This window comes from Euleptes europaea, chromosome 1, assembly GCF_029931775.1.
Source record: "Euleptes europaea isolate rEulEur1 chromosome 1, rEulEur1.hap1, whole genome shotgun sequence".
Taxonomy (NCBI): Eukaryota; Metazoa; Chordata; class Lepidosauria; order Squamata; family Sphaerodactylidae; genus Euleptes; species Euleptes europaea.
The window spans coordinates 177060572-177075774 of record NC_079312.1 but is presented as its reverse complement, the minus strand read 5'-3'; the positions used below and the strand labels follow the sequence as shown (position 1 = coordinate 177075774).

General features: G+C 47.7%; 1 protein-coding gene across 1 annotated transcript in view; it reads right to left on the bottom strand.

Annotated features, from left to right (window-relative positions):
• The window catches only part of WNK3 (WNK lysine deficient protein kinase 3), a 102345-nt gene that overhangs the window by 8445 nt on the left and 78697 nt on the right, over positions 1 to 15203 (bottom strand). Inside the window, exons 17-20 of the mRNA XM_056850223.1 lie at positions 10122 to 10350; positions 9609 to 9742; positions 7826 to 8265; positions 4582 to 4793 (exon numbers count right to left, since the gene is read on the bottom strand). Coding sequence (XP_056706201.1) covers positions 4582 to 4793; positions 7826 to 8265; positions 9609 to 9742; positions 10122 to 10350 — 1015 coding nt within the window. The remainder of the gene's footprint in view (positions 1 to 4581; positions 4794 to 7825; positions 8266 to 9608; positions 9743 to 10121; positions 10351 to 15203) is intronic.

Sequence of the window (15203 nt, the reverse complement as noted above, 5' to 3'; positions counted from 1 at the left end):
TCCCCTTGCAGTAAGGAAGCCACGTACTGCACCCGGGACTCCTCAGAAACGAAGGTTCGGCCTTGTTCCCGCATAAAAATGTCTACTTGGACCATAAAAAAGGTCAACTGGTCTCCCGACCCGTCATACGTGACTTTCAGGTCCCGACGGGCCGGGGGGGCAGGGGTTGCGGGCGGAACTACCGGCGCCCCGTCTGGGGGAGCACCGGCTGGAGGTTGCAACTTCAGCGCATCTAGGGTCGTGGCCATCTCACCCATTACGCGTTGCATGATCTCCATCTGCTCCTGCATAGCCCGGCGGTCTTCCTGCCACTGCTTTCGTTCTTCCTCCATGAGGGCCTCTTTGCGGGCCGGGTCCCCTTCGAGTCCCGTGCTGGGGAAGGCCAACCGGCGATCCTTCGCCGCAGTCCGCGAGAGCGACCAGCCCTTGGGAGAGTCCAGCCAATAAGTAAGCCCCCGGGGACGTCCGTCCCGATCTTGGTCGGGGGCGCGACCCTTCGGTTTCTTTGGCTTGGCTCCCTCCTCCTTCGGGTCCGGCTTCTCCGGCTCGTCCGGTTCCTTGGGGGCATCGGGGTTAGGGGTGGTGTCCTCGTCGGCTGACATTCTGTCCAAAGCGGTACAGCTGCAGTCCGAGAGGCAAGGGACTTGCAACTTAATGTGAGAGATCCCCCTCTCTGAGTTTGCTTCTCCAAATCAGTTGCTCAGACGTTGATACAGAAACAATCGATTTATTGAAGCCTTCAGGAGATGAGACAGGCACAGGTAGAAAGTTGCAAGTGAGGGGCTATACGGGTTTACAGAATATATTGACTCCAGGGCACTGGGGCACTGGGGTTCACACTTATTGTTATGGGAAGTTACAAGCTTGGCATAATACAAAACATCAGACGGATCCCAGGAAGTCTGGTGCGGCTATCACACTTCCAAGGCCGCACCGGCCTGAGGGAGTACTGGCAGGAAGAACAGCGGGGGGGAAGATACATGGGCCATCAGGCCTGGCGCCTGAGACCAGAAGGTGTGAACTGCTTTTACGAGTTCACTGATAACACCGCAGGTGATGGAAAGCAGAGACACAAAGACAGAGACCCTCACAAGCAGCCACCCAGGTGCCTCTAGAAAGCCCACAAACAAGACGACTGCAGCAGCATTATCCTGCCTGTGTTCCACAGCACCTAATAGGCATGGTCCTCTGATCCTGGAGAGAATAGGTATGCATCATGACTAGTAGCCATGGATAGCCCTCTCCTCCATAAGAACATAAGGAAAGCCCTGCTGGATCTGGCGTAGGCCCATCAAGTCCAGCAGTCTGTTCACACAGTGGCCAACCAGGTGCCTCTAGGAAGCCCACAAGCAAGACGCCTGCAGCAGCATTCCCCTGTCTTTGTTCACGGCACCTAATAGAATAGGCATGCTCCTCTGATCCTGGAGAGAATAGGTGAGCGTTATGACTAGTCTCCATTTGGACTAATAGCCATGAATGGCCCTCTCTTCCATGAACATGTCCACTCCCCTCTTAAAGCCTTCCAAGTTGGCAGCCATCACCACATCCTGGGGCAGGGAGTTCCACAATTTAACTGTGTTGTGTGAAGAAATACTTCCTTTTATCCGTTTTGAATCTCTCCCCCTCCAGCTTCAGCAGACGACCCCGCCTTCTGGTATGATGAGAGGGAGAAAAGCTTTTCCCTGTCCACTCTCTCCACACCATGCATAATTTCATAGACCTCTATCATGTCTCCCCTTAACCGCCTTCTTTCCAAGTTAAACAGCCCTAATTCATGAAGTGTATTTCCATGGGAGGAACTAACTAGGGATGAAACGTGTTACAAATGGAGGCGCTGAGATCGTTGAAAAAGGGGAGTGCACAAATACCTTGGCTCTGCTCTGCTTGCGAACAGCTCTGGTGCAGCAGGTGGGCCTGAATGCTCAACTGATAGTCGATCACGGAGGCAGCCGTGGTGGCGCAGCAACATTCTGCGGGGCGGAGGAGGGGCGGGAGGGGAAAAAAGCACACCACTGAAACTGAAATTGTTGAAGACGTTCTATTCCTTGGCTCCATCATCAACCAAAAGGGAGGCTGCAGCCAAGAAATCAGAAGGAGGTTGAGGCTGAGAAGGGCAGCCATGAAGGAGCTAGAAAAGATTCTGAAGCGTAAGAATGTGTCACTGGCCACCAAGATCAGGTTAATTCATGCCATCGTATTCCCTATTACTGTGTATGGGTGTGAGCAGAGTGTTGGAGCAGAGTATTACGGATACCCTGGACAGCCAAAACAAACAAACAAATCAGTGGGTTTTAGATCACATCAAGCCTGAACTGATCCTAGAAGCTAAATGACTAAACTGAGGATGTCGTACTTTGGTCACATGAGAAGACAAAAGTCACTGGAAAAGACAGTCATGCTAGGAAAAGCTAAAGGTAGCAGGAAAAGAGGAAGCCCCAACAAGAGATGGATGGACTCTATAAAGGAAGCCACCGACCTCAATTTGCAAGATCTGAGCAAGGCTGTTAAGGATAGGACACTTTGGAGGACATTGATTCATAGGGTCGCCATGAGTCGGAAGCGACTTGACAGCACTTAACACACACACATTAGAGGCACCAAAACTAGTTGCAGTCGGTTGAGTTGAAACGTGTTTTGTCCAAGTGTAACTATTTGCGTGGCTCTCTTGAGGATCTGAGCATCCAACAGGGATCGATTCTCAAGAGGCATTTTGGAAGAGCTTGGCGCATTGGGGGGAAATATATTATACAAAAAAAGGGGGGGGGTCCCCAAGCCTTTACAACAGGGGTCCCCAACTTCTTTAAGCCTGCGGGCACCTTTGAAATTCTACAAATAAACAGCATAAGCCAAAAAGGTGCAATGTATGTATATATCACAACCACAAAGTATATGTCAATAACACATATTCACAGACAGAGCAATACACAAATATACATCACATACTATGGAAATTTTAAGACTGACACATGGTGTTTTCTTAATCTCTTGCAGGAGATATGAACAATGAATACATCACAAAGGAAAGGTAAGTGGAAGAACAGTAGTCCATATGGCTTGAAGCTTTTTTTTTTCCTTTTTCCAAAGGAGAAAACTTTAAAGAAGAGAAGACGGAACGGCCTTGCTGCCTCTTTTAAAGACTGTTTCGCATTGCTCAGAATGAGCTAAAGCTTTTTCAATTCTCCAACATAATATTCTTATAAATTCACCATATAATCAGCATCATATCACTATTGCTTCCATTCTGGTAAAGTAAATCACTTTGTGGCTGTGATACTTTTTGATACAGACATACACTGCACCTTTTTGGCTTATGCTGTTTATTCGTAGTTTGCTGATTTTGTAGCATAAGGGTTTTCCAGTTTTGTACCACCTTTGGAATACTGACAGAGGATGGTTGGGCTCAACCAGAAAATGGCTGCCACAGGAGGTGGAGCCAGCCGTACAATGACCGCGGAAGTTTACCTTCAATCATACAGCGAAGATCCTTGTGTTCTGGTGGCGGCTGCTGCAGAAGCAACATTTTTTAAAATCTTCCAGTTGCCAATCAGAAGCCTTGTGGGGCAAAAGCCCCACCCATTTTCTGAAAACACTTGGTGGACACCAGGAAAGGTGTTGGCAGGCACTGTGTTGGGGGACCCCTACTTTATGATGTCATGTGTGTTAAGGCAATAAGAAAATGATTAAAGTTATTACTTACTAATGGGCTCATCAATGCTCATTCCACCCTCTGAGGACTGGCGTAGGGATTAAGGGAATCTCTGCGCCAGCAGTCTCCAAGCTCAAATCAAGTCCCTGCCCCTTTAAATGCTTTGTAATTGGCTTACTTGTATTGCTTACTGTGAGAGAAAATCCACCCCCAACCGAATTGCCACATAAAAAAGCATTTTAAGAACAACAACAACAAAACCCCTGGAGCAATCTGAAAGAAAGTGGGTGGGGGGAGAAATCCAAGCCTCGGTTTAAAAAAGCCTTTCTTGTGCTCTGAAAGGAAGCAGGAAGTATTTCAGTTCCCGCCGCTGGACATACTGCTTTGTAACTGGCTGTGAGCGAAACCAAGCTTGCGTGTCCTGCGCTTTCTGCAGAGATTTCAGCTGGGCTGAGCTCAGGGAAGATGGAAGAGTCGGGTTAACAGAGGAATGGGAATACCTGGTCATTGAGAGGGCTGGCAGTGAGGTAATCTCTAATGGATGGAAAATTCACGCATAACTCCAAGAAACAACCGATTCAGACCAAGGGCGAACATGAGTGAAAGTACCCATGCATAAATGACCTAAGTGTATCCGACTAGGATCTGGGAGAACCCGGTTCGAATCCCCACTCCGTCATGGAAGTTTGCTGGGGTGACGTTGCGCCCATCACACACTCTCAGCCTAGCCTACCCTGATAAGGTTGCTGTTGGGAGGATAAGGCAGAGGAGGGGAAAACAAGGCGATATGCTGCTTTGGGTTCCCATCAGAGAGAAAAGTAGGGTTAAAAACAAACCAAAATAAAATATGCCTATTAGGGAAACTTTAGCTTGGGGTTATTTTCCTGCAGGGGGGCCAATACCATGAACTGTCTCCCATTCCCTTCCTTCCTTACCAGCAGCAACAATGCCGTTGTCAGCATGCGAGAGGGACTGGGGCCTGCTGCGCAGCTTGCTCTTGAACGATTTGGGCCGGCGTGGAGAAGACAGCTGCAGGGAGACGTCGGACGATTCTGACCTGCTGTCTTTGATGGACCGGAGTCGTTCATACAATTCCTGCAACTCCCTGTTCTGCTGAGCCTGGAGGTTCACGACCTCCCGAATGTGCCTGCGAAAAAGGAGAGGAGAAAACACTGGCCTCAGCAAACAGGCTCTCCTGATTTACGGCCTGCCTGCCTACACAATCCCCTGACATGGATAGTCCAGGCTAGCCCGATCTCGTTAGCTCTTGGAAACTCAGTAGGGTCAGCCTTGATTAGTATCATAGAATCATAGAGTTGGAAGGGACCACCAGGGTCATCTAGTCCAACTTCCTGCACAATGCAGGAATTTCACAACTACCTCCCACACACACACCCAGTGACCCCTCCTTCATGCTTAGAAGATGGCCAAATGCCCTCCCTCTCATGAACTACCTAAGTTCATAGAATCAGTATTGCTGACAGATGGCCTCTGCTTAAAAACCTCCAGGGAAGGAGAGCTCACCACCTCCCGAGGAAGCCTGTTCCAGTGAAGAACCGCTCTAACTGTTAGAAAATTCTTCCAAATGTCTAGATGGAAACTCTTCTGATTTAATTTCAACCCGTTGGTTTTGGTCCAACCTTCTGGAGCAACAGAAAACAACTCGGAACCATCCTCTATATGACAGCCCTTCAAGTACTTAGTGGGGAGACCACCCTGGAAGCTGCAGCACCTCAAAGGTGGAACCATCTCAAATGGCGCAATCCAAAGAGCCCCTAACCATCTGAAACACTGGGCAAGGAAAAGGGGGCGCTTTAAGTATCCAAAAGAGTAGTCATGGTTATTCCTTCGTTGCCCAAATCCAGTGTCACAAACAAACCAAAACTGGTTCCTACCAGCATCAGCTTTGTTATCTTACTACTAAGAAGCTTGCAAAGATGTATAATGTCTCTAGCGGCTGTTGGCATTGTCCTTGTGCTGTGAATTACTGGAATAATATAAGCAACAAACTGAGGAAAGGGTTAGGGTTTGATGTACTCTCAAATCCAGAAATTTTTCTATTGATTTATGAATCTAGATTTCCTATGAAATATCAGGAAATTCTTTCATCGTAGCTGCGAGACTTGTTTTTGCCTGGTATTGGAAGCTAAACACGGTACCAGACATGCAGGAATGGCTAGAGAAAGTTAAAGTTTTTATAATTCAAAGCTTACTATATTAACATAAAAGTAATTTTTCTTTTTATTTGATTGTTTATGGACTTCTGTTATTAATCAAATTGAGTTAAGTTTTTAAACTAGTTGATTATAATGGAGTTAAGCTCACAGAGCAGGGGTGTTGAACTCATTTGCTACGAGAGCTGGATAATGACATAAACGTCACTTCATTGGGCCCGGCCATGCCTCGACAGCCCAAATCGAGAGTGGGAGGATGGCTGCCTCGGCTGGCTCACGGACCAGATAAGAGCTCTCAAGGGCCGTATGTTTGACACCGCTGTTGTAGATTGTGTATCTTTCAGTAGTTGTCTTGCTCAAGCATATGCACCCTTCCTCTGTGCCCACCCCCCTAACCTTCACACAGCCTACTGAGATTGAGGACGGAAGGCTTTAACATTGCTTCCACATGGAGGTTCCACATGGCACACAAACTGGAGCAGGGCTTTTTGGAGCCTCTCCACACGTTGCCCCTAAGCATCTACTTCCTGGGTGTTGTTTTGGTGTGATCTTTCCTAAATCTGGTTTAGTGCCGTCACAACTGTCTGGACTTAATTGAAGAGTTCCATCTACAATTATCTCAGTTCACCTGGCAAGGGGAGGAGGATGGAGGAAGCTCATAAGACTCACAATGAATCAGATAAAACCTTTCTGCTCTGACAAGACTTTGAGGATGGGTTACGGTCCTATGTTTTTGCTACTGATGCTACTGAGAGATTTCAGGAAAGCCATTCCCAGTGGAAATAGCAGAAGGAAGACTTCAAGCAGGTTAGTTATCAGCTGATGTCTGAAGCAGCTTCCAATGAAATAATAAAATAATTGAGACAAAAAAATCAGATTTTTAAAAATTCAAGTTACCAATAAAAAGCTGCAGGTAAAAAACAACATAAAATGCACCCCAGTATATAATAGTGAATAAACAGGTGGATATATTGGCAGTAAAAAATAATAAGTTTCTTCCTAAAGAGAAATTTCAGCAAGGCAAGATACTAAAAGAAAGACCAGGTGAATTGAGCATTTTCATTTGGTACTTATAAGGTAATCAAACACCAGAGAAACATTTTTGGGGGAGGGCATTCCACAGTCGAGGACAAACGGTCTCTGCTAGCCGCCCACCTTACTTCAGAGATGTGGATCTTAGTTGGGTAGGCAAGTTGATATTGGGAAAAGGTGGTGCTTCAGGTTCCATGTTCCCAGGCTGCATGGGGCTTTAAGGGTCAGAACCAGCACTCTGAACTGCGCCTGGAAATGATTCCGCAACCACGCCACTCAACCAAGCTGCTGTAAGGGTCACTGTCCACAGAAATGCATGGCTAGGAGGGACTTTATACATCTAAAGAACTATGGAGTTAATAATATGCCTTGAAATGGGAGCGTTTCCCTAAGTGGATTTGTCCTAAATGCTATTACCCTTTTTACAAGCCCTGCAGAACTCTTTAAGGTCCCGCAGGGGCCTGGTCTCACTAGAAAGGCTATTCCACCAGGCAGGGTGAGAGTCAGCGCGGTGTAGTGGTTAAGAGTGGTGGACTCTGATCTGGAGAACCAGGTTTGATTCCCCCACTCCTCCACATGAGCAGCAGGGGCTAATCTGGTGAACCGGGTTGGTTTCCCCACTCCTACACATGAAGCCAGCTGGGTGACCTTGGCCTAGTCATAGTTCTCTCAGAACTCTCTCAGCCCCACCGACCTCACAGGGTGTCTGTTGTGAGGAGGGGAGGGGAACGGAAGGGGATTGTAAGCCGGTTTGATTCTCCCTTTAGTGGTAGAGAAAGTCGGCATATAAAAACCAACTTCTTCTTCAGGGGCCAGGGCCGAAAAAGAGCTTTGACCATCAGTGCTATGACACATAAGTGGAATCCTGCGGTACCCCCCTCTCCTGCTGCATAAACAGTCACCTGCCAGCTTAGAACTATGAGAAACCCAGCCAGAGAGCTCCATTTTTAGTGCCCAGAAGACAAGCTCTTACTTCTCCCGCAGGCGCTGCAGCTCCACCTTCAGGTCCTCGTCTTCGATCTCGGACTCGTCGTCACTGCTCATGGGGGACGAGGGGGAGTAAAAGAGGGAGCCGCGCCTCTTGGTGTGGGGGCCGCCCCGCTCCTCTGGTGACTGCTGGCTGCGCCCCCAGCCCTCCAAGCTCCTGCCCATGGGGGCGGAGAGTTCGCTGTCAGAACTCGGCTGCTTCCACACAAAACCGCCTTTGGTCCACGGCTCGGAGCAAGACTGCATGCTGCTGGCGGTGGCAGAAGTCTCCTCTGGCTCCCGTTGCTCAGGGGTGGTGGGCGACGCATTCGTTTCACCCACGGCAATTTCTCCCTGTCTGGGAGCAACTTCTCCCACCCCAGGCTCTGAGAAAGGAGGGTCAGTTTCTGAGCCGCCGGAAGCCATCTGCTGGGGCACCGTAACGACCTGCAGCGGGAACGGAAAAAGAGGGGAAAAAAGGTGGGAATGCTGAACTTGGCAGGTTTCTTTTTCAAGGAAGGTGGTCTTGACAGTGGTGTAGAGAAGTGGGATGATTCCCAAGGTTGCAAGTAGAATCCTAGAATCATAAAGTGGGAAGGGGCCATACAGGCCATCTAGTCCAACCCCCTTCTCAATGCAGGATCAGCCTACAGCATCCCTGACAAGTGTATAGAATCATAGAGTTGGAAGGGGCCATACAGGCCATCTAGTCCAACCCCCTGCTCAATGCAGGATCAGCCTGCAGCATCCCTGACAAATGTTTCTCCAGCCTCTGCTTAAAGATTGCCAGGGAGGGGGAGCTCGCCACCTCCCTCAGTAGCCGATTTCACAGTCGAACAACTCTTACTGTAAACAGGTTTTTTCCTGATATCCAGCTGGTACCTTTCCGCCCAAAATTTAAACACATTATTGCGAGTCCTGGCCACTGCTGCCAACAGGAACAGCTCCCTGCTTTCCTCTAAGTGACAGCCCTTCAAAGACTTAAAGAGAGCAATCATGTCCCCCCCTCAACCTCCTCTTCTCCAGACTGAATATTCCCAACCTCCTCAGCCTTTCCTCGTAGGGCTTGGTCTCCAGGCCCCTGATCACCCTCATCGCTCTCCTCCGCACCCGCTCCATTCTGTCCCCATCCTTTTTGAAGTGAGGCCTCCAGAACAGCACTCAATACTCCAGGTAAGGCATGATCAATGAGGTGTACAGTGGAACAATGACATCTTGCGATTTGGAAGTTAAGTTATTTGGCTGAGTTTTTCCTCCTTTTTTGTTGTTCTTTCGCAAATATTCAGTGACCTGCTTGGGAATATCAGTGACAGGTCGTCTCGGTCTCATGGTTCTGTGGCAACTTGTTTCGGGCTGCTTTGAAGAGTGCAGCCACTTGAATAAAGCCCGTTAAAAATAAAAAGTTCTCATTGTAAAACGGCGTCTGGATTTAACCGAATTAGAATATAAGAAAGGCCCTGCTGGATCAGACCAAGGCCCATCAAGTCCAGCAGTCTGTTCACACAGTGGCCAACCAGGTGCCTCTAGGAAGCCCCCAAACAAGGCGACTGCAGCAGCACCATCCTGCCTGTGTTCCACAGCACCTAATAAAATAGGCATGCTCCTCTGATACTAGAGAGAATAGGTTTGCAGCATGACCAGTATCCATTTTAACTAATAGCCATGAATACCCCCTTTCTTCCATGAACCTGTCCACTCCCCTCTTCAAGCCTTCCAAGTTGGCAGCCGTCCCCACATCCTGGGGCAGGGAGTCCCACAATTTATCTGTTGCCTGGTTTGAACATACCAACCTGAAATCGGCCTCGCTGAAACGACCCAGCCAGAGGTTTAGACTGACCAGTTGCCTCATTCTCCACTGTTGCTTGTTCAGGAGGAGAAACCCAATCAGGAGCAACATCACTTGCCATCTCCTCTGCTGTGAATTCTTTTTAAAGGAAGGGGGGACACAAAGAAAGGGAACACGGTCAGGTCAAGTGGAGGCCACGACAATACTAATAAGCAACATCGTTTTTTTTTGTTTTTTTTAAGATTCTATTATACATGTAAGCTTTTAAATAACATTTTCGGTTTTCTCGCGATCTATACTTCTATTGTGGAATGGAAAAAAAACCAGTTCATCAAACTGGAAAACAAAAATGGCGGTGAATGAAATGTTACACAGGTGAGCAAGATGTAAGGGGAGGGAAGGGTATATATGGGGTAGTGCAGGAAATGCAAAAGGGGGTGGGGGGGGGAGAAACAAACATAAGGAAATCAAAACAAGATGTTACCTAGGGCTAGGTCCCTGACTGTAAGCACACTACCTTGCCGGACTTTTGCTCTCTTGAAAAAGCTGGTCTGCCGTAGCCTGTATGCCCAGCTTTTAAATTTGCGAGTCCAGGTTTTCTTGCTAATGGGGTTTTTGAGATTAGGGCAAGTAAAGCTTAGGCCAAAATATCCACCTCCTGCATGCAGGTGCACGGCTCCGCCATTCGATGCTGAGTCGGGGCAGGCCTCGGGGTTCTCGGGAAGCGAGGTCTCCGGGGACATCTCCTGGGCACACAAAAGGGCGGGAGAGAGGGCAGAGGGGGGAAACATGGCATTTGACTAAGAGAGCATGTATCACATCTGTAGTTTATGACCTTTGAGATCCCAGAGGCTGCCTTTTTCCTAAACATTGCACATCTATATCTCTAAGCCTGACTGAAATGCTGGTATATATGGGGGAGGGGCTGTGGCTCAGTGGCAGAGCCTCTGCTTGGCGTGCAGAAGGTCCCAGGTTCAACCCCCAGCATTTCCAGTTAAAGGGACTAGGCAAGTAGGTGATGTGAAAAGACCTCTGGCTGAGATCCTGGAGAGCCGCTGCCGGTCTGAGTAGACAATACTTGACTTTGATGGACCCAAGATTTGATTCAGTATAAGGCAGCTTCATATGTGTGTTAGGGTCTGCCTGAGACCCTGGAGCACTGCCGCTGGTCTGAGTAGACAATACTGACTTTGATGGGCCTGATTCAGTATAAGGCAGCTTCATGTGTGTTCACATGCGGTTCTTAGAAATAACAGCCATTTATCAAGTTGGAATATAATCATGATCATATAGAGAGAGGATCACTAATTGTTCCATGTAATTATGGAACACCTTTCCCTGGAATATTAAGTTGAGCCAAAGAAACAATCCTCTACAAGCCATGGAAAGCCATTCCCCCCCCCTTTGTTTGTTTAGGACAGAATTTGATAGATTTACTTTTTTTTAAAAATGGGACTTTACACTTTTATATTTTAACTGATACCCTTAGGACTCGGGAATTGGGGTCAAAGGGTATAATGCGAACTGAAAGGAAGAGGCAAAGCATCCTGACCTCAATCGTTTTGCTACTACGCCTCTCTGCGAAGCCAGAGAAACGTATGTCTGCTCTGCTCCCAAGACAAACACACACAAAAATCTGCGCCAAGAGAATTCTTTGCCACGAACACATGAAGCTTGCTTATACTGAATCAGACCCTGGGTCTATCAAAGTCAGTATTGTCTACTCTGACCGGCAGCGGCTCTCCAGGGTCTCAGGCTGAGGTCTATTCACATCACCTATTTGCCTGGTCCCTTTAACTGGAGATGCCGGGGATTGAACTTGGGACCTTCTGCATGCCAAGCAGATGCTCTACCGCTGAGCCACAGCCCCTCCCCTGCCCTGTGTAAATATCAAGCAAGTTTGTAGCACTTCTTTTATTTTCCAGTTTTAAGTAAAGGAAAGGAACTACACAGGGCACTGACGTCCCACACCCAATCACTGTAAAACATATTCAGCCACCTTTCTGAGATTTCGCTAGGATGTGCCCGTAGACTTGCATACTATCTTTACAACAGTAAGGGCTAGGAATACGGTGCTTCTTCTAAAGTCAGAGACCCTTAGGAAGCTGGATCCTTTTGTGTAGTCTCACACTTGGTGCTTTTGCAGAAAAGCAGAAGAAGAAGTGTTGATGTTTATATGCCGACTTTCTCTACCACTTAAGGAAGAATCAAACTGGCTTACAACCACCTTCCCTTCCCCACAACAGACACCCTGTGAGGTAAGTGGGGCAGAGAGAGCTGTGACTAGCCCAAAGTCTGCTGACTTTGGGTGTAGGAGTGGGGAAACCAACCCAGTTCACCAGATTAGCCTCCACCGCTCATGTGGAGGACTGGGGAATCAAACCCGGTTCTCCAGATCAGACTCCACCGCTCCAAACCACCAATCTTAAACACTACACCACGCTGGCTCAGCTATAAAGGAATGCTTTATAGGTTATCCAGAGCATCCAACATCTAGGTTGGCCCTGAAAGCCCTCACCTACACCTGCAAAAAAATACAAACATAACATATGTTTCTTTTATTTTTTTAAAAATAGAAGACCTATTAAAATAATGAAAAATTGTTTTTATTAAGACATTTTCCTTTTTTCCCATTTCCATGCCTTGAACTATATCTTCTCATAAAGCAACACACAAGAAACGTAATACTCCTCCTTAGCTCAGCTTAAGTCAAAATGTCTCCAGCTGGAAAGGGGACTAAAAATGGTATCAAACTCTTCCCTGGCAGTTTGGAAGTCCCAGTAGCAGAGGACGGAGTCTGAACTGCAAGACAATAATTAAAGCAGGAAGTTAGGTTGCGTTTTTGGAGAAAATAACACAAGAAGAGCCCTGCCGGGATCAGACCAGTGGTCCAGTTAGCGTTTTCACATGGTGGCCAATCTGTGGTCCCGGAGGGTCAACAAACAGGGTACAGAGGCCAAGGATTCCCCCAATTCTGTCCCTGAGGAATGGGATTCAGAGGTTAGCTGCCTCTGACTGTGGAGGTTCCCTTTACTCCTCATGGCTAGTTGCTATTGATGGGCCTCTCTACCATGAATCTGTCTAAGCCTCTTTTAAAGCCGTCTTATGTCTGTGGCCCTCGCTATCTCCACTGGCAGTGAATTCCACAATGTAATTAATTACTGAATAAAGTAGTACTTTCATTTGTCTGTCCCGAAATTTCTTGGCCACCAACCAAATTGGTTTTCCTTGAGTTCGAGCATTTTGGAAGGAGGAGGGAAAGTTCTCGGTTATCAGCTTTCTTCACCTCATGCATAATTTTATAAAACACTACCATGTCTCTGTCAGAGTATCAAGTTGGTTGTAATAATCTGACAGTAACAGCTGTGTGATAGCTGTCAGATCTGAGAGATCTGAGAGGTCAAAGATGATGTCAGCAGAAGCAATAGCCTTGCTGGTACCAAAGGGAACTGCAGGAATCCGGATCTGGGCAGTTTGCTGATGCAATGCTTGGCACAGGTCCACAGGTGGCCTAATTCAGATCAGCTGCAGTAAGTGTATATAAGGCTGTGTGACTGTGCTTCTGTAACACCAATTATACCAATTACAGCCTGGAAGTAGTAGTGGAGAAGTGTACGTGATGGTATGTTTTATCTGTGCACTGTAAATAAAAGACACTGTAAATAAAAGACTGTTTCTTATAAAGCAAGACTGCTGGTGGTTATGTCCTGGAGGAACTCCTAATCCACTTGCTTCCACGTCAGGGTTATGGGCCCAGAATTTGCTTCACTGCGCAGGAGTCGTGTGGTGAGAGCTCGGCTGAGTTTCCAGGACGTCCAGAGGCTTTTTTGAAACAGTGAGAGATTGAGTGGGAGTGATGGCTCAATCTGCAATCCCGGTGGAGCGGCTCAACGCTGACAACTACTCTATATGGTTGGTGAGAATTGAGCATTACCTTAAGAGAGAAGGTTTATGGGATGTTGTGGCCCGGACCCCCGCTGCTGCTGCTGATGAAGGGCAAGAGAAAGATAAGAAGGCACTTGCCAACATAATACTGACGGTGGGGGATGGCCAATTAGTTTACATTGCCAGTAAACTCACAGCAAAATCTGCGTGGGAGACTTTGCAAGGAGTTTATCGCAGAGACTCTGCTGGCTCAATACTAACACTAATGAGGCGATTATACAGGACTTATAAATCACCTCACATTCCTGTCTCAGAGCATTTGAGAGGTCTGGCTGACTTGTTTCGGCAGCTGGAACTGAGAGGGAAAGTAATTGCAGATGAGGATAAAGTTTACATCATGCTGGGTTCCCTTGATGAAAGCTTTGATGTGTTAGTGGCCTCACTGGAATGCATGGCCGTGCAGCAGCTCACATATGATTATGTGACTGGAAAGATCCTGGAAGACGAGGAGCATCGGCAGGAGGGACGTTTTCAGATGACTGCAGCCCCGCTGGGAACCAGACATCCCTTGATGGATAGAGCAGCGCCTCGTCCATCTGTGGTGACAACAGCCCACAAGTCTTACACCCCAGAATTCCATCCCCGGCAGAGAGGTTCGTCACAGCCAACACCGTTGACCTCAGCCCCGCAGCAGAGACAGCCTGTAAGTGGGAATGAAACCTACTCAGCGCAGACTTCGGAGAAGCAAGGCTTTGGAGCGGGCCGGAGGAGTGGAGTCTTCAATCAAGAGGGGGAGGACTGTGTGCTCTATGTGAGAAAATGTTATTCTTGTGGGAGCACTCAGCACCTCAGACGGAACTGCCCCCAGTTAAAGAAGAAGATGGCTAAGCAACAGGACAAGAATGCCACACACACAGCGGTTGTGCTGGCTGGGACTGCTAAGGGTGAGGATGTATGGCTGGTTGATAGTGGTGCAAGTAAGGTTTTTGTTAAAGACAGCTCCTTACTATCAAATAAACATGAGTCTGCAAGAACGCATGTAAGCTTGGCAGACGGGAAGCATTTAGAGGTCCAATGTCAGGGCAGTTTAAACTTCCCTGAGTTAAGCCATATGTTCCAAAATGTGCTCTGCGGCCTCGCCTGGAGAATAATCTGCTAAGCGTATCTGCCTTGAAGGGGCTGGTTTCTTTGTGAGTTTTACAGGAAACACCTGCCAGATAAGCAGAGAGGGAAAGATGCTGTTACAAGGGCAGTTAAAGCAGGACGTTTATGTGGTGCGCAGAGGGGCTGGGGAAGCCACAAGCACAGTGGGAACTTCAAATGTTAATCCTCATTCTGAGTGCCTACATTTGTTACACTGGCGTTTAGGCCATGCCTCTTTGTCTACGATACAGAAAACCCTGAGCTTGTTAGGGGAAAATGAGGTAAAGCTTAACAAGTGTAACACCTATCTTGATTGTACAGTGTGTAAATCTGTAAAAAGCAGAAGGTCCCCAGTAGCCAAAGTAAGCCAAAGAGTGACAGACAGACCCCTAAGGCTTGTCCATGTGGATATCTGTGTCCCATTCCAAGAAAGTGTGTCTGGGAACAGATGGGCTCTGGTTCTGATCGATGATTTTACTAGGTTCGGCTGGATTTATTTGCTCATGCATAAAAGTGAAGCCTGTAAGACAATCAAATACTGGGTGAAAAGAGTGGAAAGGCAGCTAGATTT